General features: G+C 45.9%; 1 protein-coding gene across 1 annotated transcript in view; it reads left to right on the plus strand.

The window, feature by feature from the left end:
* Nucleotides 1–5676: 5676 nt before the first annotated feature.
* Nucleotides 5677–7500, plus strand: part of LOC308173971 (zinc transporter 6-like) — a gene marked incomplete at its 3' end in the record, with an annotated part of 28770 nt that continues 26946 nt past the window's right edge. Inside the window, exon 1 of the mRNA XM_080549024.1 lies at nt 5677–5730. Coding sequence (XP_080405150.1) covers nt 5699–5730 — 32 coding nt within the window. The 5' untranslated portion in view covers nt 5677–5698. The remainder of the gene's footprint in view (nt 5731–7500) is intronic.

The following is a 7500-nucleotide window of genomic DNA, read 5'->3' on the forward strand; positions in this document are numbered from 1 at the left end:
TGTCATAATCTATACTGTGTCTGTCATTAAAAGGAAAAATATGAGTGGGACTGCCGCACTCAGAAAAAATAACAAAACAAAAAAAGAAAGAAAAGAAAAACCCATAGGGGCTCGTATGAGAACCGCTGCTTTCAAATACTGTACCCGTCTATCATCCGTCAGTATCCAGTGTAGCCTGTCATCGCTACAAGAGAGCCTTACACACCAGACACTGCTAGGTGAAAAGTAATCTCTTTATCATATTAGTCTAAAGACAGTTTTGTTGAACAGGTGAGAATTCAGAGGTCAGGGTTCAGGTTGTCCTGTTCTTGATTACATATGTAAGAGGTTTCTGCGGGCTTTGAAACTGATATGTGTAGCAATGAGTGATAAAGGCTGTCAAAATGAACAAGTGAGGAAAAAATCGAGACCACGTCATTCAAACATTCAGCCATCGAGCACCGCCTCATTGAAAGAAAACTTTGCAGGGATGCAGGGGAGATGAAATGCTAAGCAACGATAAATCAATTGAAAAATGTTCAAACCGTTTTCTAACGTTTTGTCTTTCAAGCTTGAGGATCTGGTGATGGTGGGAATCTTACAGAGGATTTATTGTCAGGTATTTGGTTGGTGGATCACAAGGTTTGTGTGTTGTTGTTGTTGTTGTTACACAACTCCTTTATGTTAGCAATTGTTAGCTGTGTGCGTGTGGTGTGTTGTGACACTCATCTCCCTCTTTCACAGCCACTGAAGTTGTGTGTGTGTGTGTGTGTGTGTGTGTGTGAGTGTGTGTGTGAGTGTGTGAGTGAGTGTGTGAGTGTGTGAGTGTGTGTGTGTGCGTGTTCGTACTGTGTGTGTGTGTGTGTGTGTGTGTGTGTGTGTGCTTGTGCGTGTTCGTACTGTGTGTGTGTCTGTGTGAGTGTGTGTGAGATACACCGAGTGTGTGTTTGGCATAGGATTTTCATCTCCTCAGCGTGTGTGTGTGTGTGTGTGTGTGTGTGTATCCTCCTGGTCTCACTTTCCCCCCCTGTGGCTAATGTCAGCAGTGGCCTGAGGACCAGACGCTCCGTCGCTTCCTCTCCCCAGCTCCCATTTCCCCTGCCAGGTGTTTCTGTGTACCAGGTCAATAAAGCTTTTAGTTTACATATGGAGCGATCTACTGTTGTTTTAATGTGCCGCGTCGACAGACACCCGAGACGCCCCGCTCGATGCTTGTTTCTCCGAGCAATGACAGGCCTCTGCTGCACTTTTTTCTCAAATCTCTGCTTGCTGCTATTAAACACACTGTGTGTGTGTGTGTGTGCGCGTGTAGTGTGTGTGTGTGCGTGTAGTGCGCTTGCGTGTGTGTTTGTGTGTGTGTGTGTGTGTTTGTGTGTGTGTGTGTGTGTGTGTGTGCGTGCGCGCGCGTAGTGTGCGTGTGCGTAGTGCGCGTGTGCGTGCGTGCGTGTGTGTGTGAGTGTGTGCGTAGTGTGTGTGTGTGTACCAACCAAGGCAGTTATGGACCCATCATGGAAAGGTGATACACACGCACAGGCCCAACGGCCCCTTAACTTCTGCTTACCCACATGATAACCAGGCAGCACTTGATGCTGTTGATGCTATGCTTGGCTCCCTTGGGTGGGGGGGGGGGGGGGGGGGTCAAGTTTGGGATGGGATGGAGGGTGCGGGGGAGTGGGTGAGAGGAGGGGTGGCCAATCAGCTCTGTTTGGGCTTCTGTCCTGTGCAGACGGTATTAAATATTCAGCGCTCGGCTCGTATTCCTGCGCCCCGCTCTTCCCCTCTTATCTCCATTGATCAGGTCTGCAAACATACACAAGTGACCTTAATCTGCGCCCAGTATGCTGCTCGTATTAGGTTCTATTCCATAGGGACGCAGGCAGACACACACACACACACACGCACACACACGCACACACACACACACACACACACACACACACACACACACACACAGAGACACAGACAGACAGACACACACACACATACACACACACACACACACACACACATACGCAGACAGACCCGTCTACAGTTCTAACTAATGTGCTTGTGCAGGTTGATACCAGGAACGCTCTTTGAGTCAGTGTTTGTAATCATGATGTTTGGAGCAAAGAGAATATGCATGGGGGTTATTCCAATATTCCATTAACGTCGCTAAAGGACAATCCATGGTTCTTTTGGATAAATCTCGCAAGGTTTTCCAAAAATAAGCCTGGATTCTCCTTTAGCGATGTCTATTTGTCTTGTTCTGACTGTGCTCGACTGAAAGGGACACTCAGGGTAAACTTCATCGAGCAGGAAACCCAAACACAGACACCATCATCATCAGTCTGTCTGGACGAGAGTTCTGCAAGAAGGCTTTGGAACACTGTGGAATAACTTATCAGGGGTGTCGGTACACGTATTCGAACCAGAAATGTTCATGTGTATGGGGAGGCTGTGGCGCAGGAGGTAGAGCCACCGTCTAATGATCACAAGGTTGGCAGATCGGCGGTTCGAATCCCGGCTGGCCACATGTCGAAGTGTCCTTGGGCACCCGAACCCCCAAATTGCTCCCAGTGAGCGGGCCGTCACCTTGCATGGTAACTTGCCGCCATTGGTGTATGAATGTGTGTGTGAATGGGTGTTGCCGTTGTAAAGTGCTTTGGATAAAGGCGCTATATAAGTGCAGTCCATTTACCATTTATGTGTACCGATTACCGAACGAATGCAGCGTTCTTTTACCCACTGTACTTTTTGGTGTGTTGAAGAAGTCATCTCAGCCAGTATGCATGCACACACACGCCACAGAGAGATCGTTAGTCATTTAGCAGTCGTTACACACACACGGCGAACACAGATAAACTAGAGCTGGATGTTGCCTCAAGCTTCCCGTTAAGTCTCCTGTTTCGGAGAATGACGGTTTCTCAGTTACCTACAATGACAATGGACAAAGACAGGTGGATCGGACCAAAGCTATTATGCCGGCGTTGTTCAACTGCGATCGGGTATGCAGCTGCAACTTGCTCACTCATTTGAGTCGGACATCACCCGAATGTGAACGTCACAGGTTAAGAAAGTGCAACGTTTTTATAGCAGCGGACCATACTCTGTTGTCGAGAACACAGGTTTTAAACACATGTTGAAAGTAATCGAGCCTCGTTAGGTAGTTCCCTCTCGTCCGCATTTCAGCCAGCAAATCATACCAGTCCTTTATAAACAAGCATGAACTACAGTTGTCCACGACTTATCCAAGCATCTGCTATCACTCTCACGACCTATGGTTGGATATCTATCCATCTCTCTCTCTCTCTCTCTCTCTCTCTCTCTCTCTCTCTCTCTCTCTCTCTCTCTCTCTCTCTCTCTCATGTTTTGTGAATTTTTACCCTGCTGTACCAAAAACCGAACCGTGACTTAAAAACCGCATTTTGTGTACCGTTACACTCCTAGTAACTATGACGATAAGAGATGACGGTGACCGTTTCTTCCACTGTTCCAGTGCATGATCCATTGTTTTCCAGTCCTATACACTGTACAGCGTTGTTGTTGCGTTGTTGTTTCAGGGTGTTAGCATATATTACTGTGATCACCAATTAAGCCATAAGTAAGCCTCCCTTATGCCTTGCAGTTACAGTAGGCCAATGGCATGCCTTTACTAGGCCCATAGGAGTCTGTCATGGCCCTATGTCCCAGTAGGCTTATGGTAGACAGTAAAGTATGCAGCATGCAGGACATCCCTTCTTTCATAATAATAATAATAATAATAATAATAACTTTATTTGTATAGCACTTTTCCTACAAACGTTGCAGCTCAAAGTGCTTTAATCATATATAATCTTAATTTAATTATTTTGTAACTTAAAGGCAAATTAAAAAGATGGGTTTTTAGTCTTGACTTGAACATATTTGCTGAGGTTGCATCCCTAATGTAAACTGGCAGTGCATTCCACAATTTGGGTGCATAAAATGAGAATGCAGCCTCACCAAATCTCTTCTTTTGTACATGTGGTACACAGAGAAGACCAGCGTCAGAAGACCTGAGAGCTCTATTGGGCTGATATGCTAGCAAAAGGTCTTTCAGATATTCTGGTGCTATGCCAGTGAGAGCTTTATAGAGAAGCAGAAGGATCTTGAAATCTATTCCTACTAGTGTGCTGAGCTATGCTGCCTCTCTGTCCGTGGTTCACCGTTCTCCCCTGAGCTCGAACGGGCCTCATTGTGTCCTATGTCCTGTCCAAACGTGTGCCGTAATGGGTGCCAGACTGTCTTCTACTGTCCTGAACCGTAACAGCGCAACGTGCTGTAGTGACCTGAGCCGTAACGGTGTCCCCTCCTGTCTCCTGTACTGAGCCAGGATCTCTTTAGAGAGCCGGCAGGATTACACCACCTCAGTTTGGCCAACACAGAGACGGGAAGTGTGAAAACAAAATGTTCCTCTCCATGCAACTCTTCCCTAATCTGCTCTCCATCATACCAGGCTTACATAAAGCCGCTTTTGCAAGTGGATCTCACAGCGCCGCCTCCGACCCCCTTAGCCCGGCATTGCTCTTCAGCTAGTAGTAGTAGTAGTAGTAGTAGTAGTAGTAGTGTGTGTGTGTGTGTGTGTGTGTGTGTGTGTGTGTGTGAGAGAGAGAGAGAGAGAGATAAGACACCTCAGCTACACTGGCACCTCTCCTAGAAAGAACAGGGGAATCCTTGGCCGAATGATGTGTTTGTGTGTAGGGATGCTCCGATTTATCGGCCACCGATTTAAATCGGCCGATTTCACTCCAAATGACTCGGCAAAAATGGCCGATCGCAAAAACCGTTTTTTTTTGTTCTTTTTTTTTTTTTTTCCTGGGGAAGACAGATAACTGAACAGAAAACATAGGAGGACGTAACAGTATGTAAACCATGAAGGCCACGTTTATGATGTCTTTTATACAGCCATATCGACTGACTTGGGCTTCAGGCCCTAACTGGGTGATAGGCCAGACCTTTACTATGCCATAACAATGGGTCTGCGTTTGCTTGGTGCCTAATGGATCAAAACTTTTGTCTAAAAAGCAAAAAATATGTAGGCTATCCAGTCAGTAGGCCTACAGTTATGTATTAAAAAAAAAATCGGTATCGGTATCGGTTGATCTTGAGGAAAAAAATCGGTGATCGGTATCGGCCCCAAAAATCCAGATCGGAGCATCCCTATTTGTGTGAGAGGGTCAGCTTTTGTGAATTATGTTCAGAATGGGTATTATACCGCTGTGATTTTTCAAAAAGACGTTTGTCTGGTTATTTCATGTAGTTCCCCAAGATAAACAGTTCCTGGTAGTCTCACATACATGGTACTTGTTTAGCTAAAACAGAGCAACATTTTCAGACTCTCTTTCTTCGTTTCACAACTGTTTAGTTATTGATACCTAAATACAGAGCGTTGATCATTCTCTCTCTCTCTCTCTCTCTCTCTCTCTCTCTCTCTCTCTCTCTCTCTCTCTCTCTCTCTCTCTCTCTCTTCAGCCTTAACTGCGTACACATACCTCACCATCTTCGATCTGTTCAGGTGAGTTTCCGCCTGATCTATCCAATTGTTTGTAGACCTGCTGTTGTCTATTATTTGTTATCCCTAATGAAGATGTTTTAGTTTTAACAACAGAGTGGCTTATTCATAACCAGTGTTCAGGGTCTTTCAAGCAGTGTGTAACTACCCCCCCCCTCCCCCCCTCCCCCCAGTCTGATCACATGTCTAATCAGCTCCTGGGTCACCATGAAGAAGCCCAGTCAGCTCTACTCATTTGGGTAAGTATACCGTGTGTGTGTGTGTGTGTGTGTGTGTGTGTGTGTGTGTGTGTGTGTGTGGAGTGTGTGTGTGTGTGTGTGTGTGTGTGTGTGTGTGTGTTACACAGTACACAGTACACAGCACTGTACCTGCAATGCTGGTGGTGATTAGATTAGATTAAAACGTTATGGTCATACAAGTACTATACAACGAAATGCAGTTTAGCATCCCAACCAGAAGTGCAAATAGTGATATAAGAACATGATATAAAAACATGACAATCATAGTGATAGGTACAGTAAGACATGTACACGGTAGTTTAGAGGTCTATACAGTTATGAGCTATGTACAGTAAAGGTAGCTTATACAGTGTGTGTCGTGCAGATGTCTAAAAATAAGTTATATCAAAGAGGCATGTCCAATGTGCAATATACAGCAATGTACAGTATTATAAACATCCGTTTAGTATAGAGGTATACAGCTATATACAGCTAGGGTTGCTGTATGAGTAACTGTATTGTGTATCTGTGTTTGTGTGTGTTGTCCTAGCGTCACTCACACACAAAGCCTTTGTTGACACATTGTGACAAGGCTGCGTCGTCCATGTTTGGGGCCAACACACAAACGGCCATACATTTACAGGCCTGTGTTGGCACATCATCTGAAGCTGTGTTTGTGGAGCTGAGCTTTCTCAGTAATGGGGCAGCTCAGTGAGGTTGTTGGCGACCTCTAACCTTAGGGTGTTAAGGAGTGGTGATTGCTCTCAAAGCTGCTTTTCAGCTTCACTTAGCCCTAATGTGCTCACTGGGCCATTCCAATGGGTCAGCCACCGAGCCAGCGCACACTGATAACCTAATTTTCAACTGGAAGCGACCCCAGCTAGCTACGCACTTGCCCAGGCCCGGCTTGGCCCGGCTCGGCCCATGCCCCTCGCCCCTCTCTAACCCAGCCCGGCCCCACTATAGCCCAGCCCCAGCCCAGCCCCACTGTACTGCCCTGCAGAAACTAACCGCAGTAACTACGCAAACAGTGAAACTGAGAACGATGTCTATTCAGCCAAATGTGTGGTAGGAAATTCTTTCTATCCCCTTTTCTCTAAAAATGGAGCAAGATTGAACTCTGAAACTTTTTCACAAGATAAAACCAATATTGAGAAAGTTAAATTTCACTTTTTTTTTCTTCACTTTTGAACATTTTTTAGTTACTGCGGTTAGCCTCTGCAGGGCAGTATAGCCCAGCCCCACTATAACCCAGCCCCACTATAGCCCAGCCCAGCGTAAGATTTTATATTCGTAGTGTTTAATATTTGTAATATTTCAGTGTAACTAAACCATTTCTGCCCTTCAACACAAACTACTGCACGCATAAACTATTTAAGCCGTCGTCTACTCCCAGCAGTGCGTCTAACGTAATGCACAGATGCGTGAGGCACGCCCGTTTTTTTTCACTGACTAGTTGATGATTAGACAAACCACAGTGAATGGCGACACAAACCATACCAAGCCATGCCTAGCTGCAGATTCTCTACATGCGTTCATTGGTGCGTGCATGCGCGCATCCATGCATATGTGTGTGTTTGGGTGGGGGGGTGTTGGTGGTAGTGTGTGTTTTTGGGTGATGTGCGTGTGTTTTAGGGTCAGTGTGTGTGTGTGTGTTTGTGTTTTTTTTGTCTGTGTCTGTGTGTGCGTGTGCGTGTGTTCGTACTGTCTGTGTGTGTGTGTGTGTGTGCGTGTGTTCGTTCTGTGTGTGTGCGTGTGTTCGTACTGTGTGTGTGCGTGTGCGCGTGTGTG

Source organism: Nansenia antarctica, assembly GCF_963989245.1.
Source record: "Nansenia antarctica genome assembly, chromosome: 19".
In the NCBI taxonomy this organism is placed as follows: Eukaryota; Metazoa; Chordata; class Actinopteri; order Argentiniformes; family Microstomatidae; genus Nansenia; species Nansenia antarctica.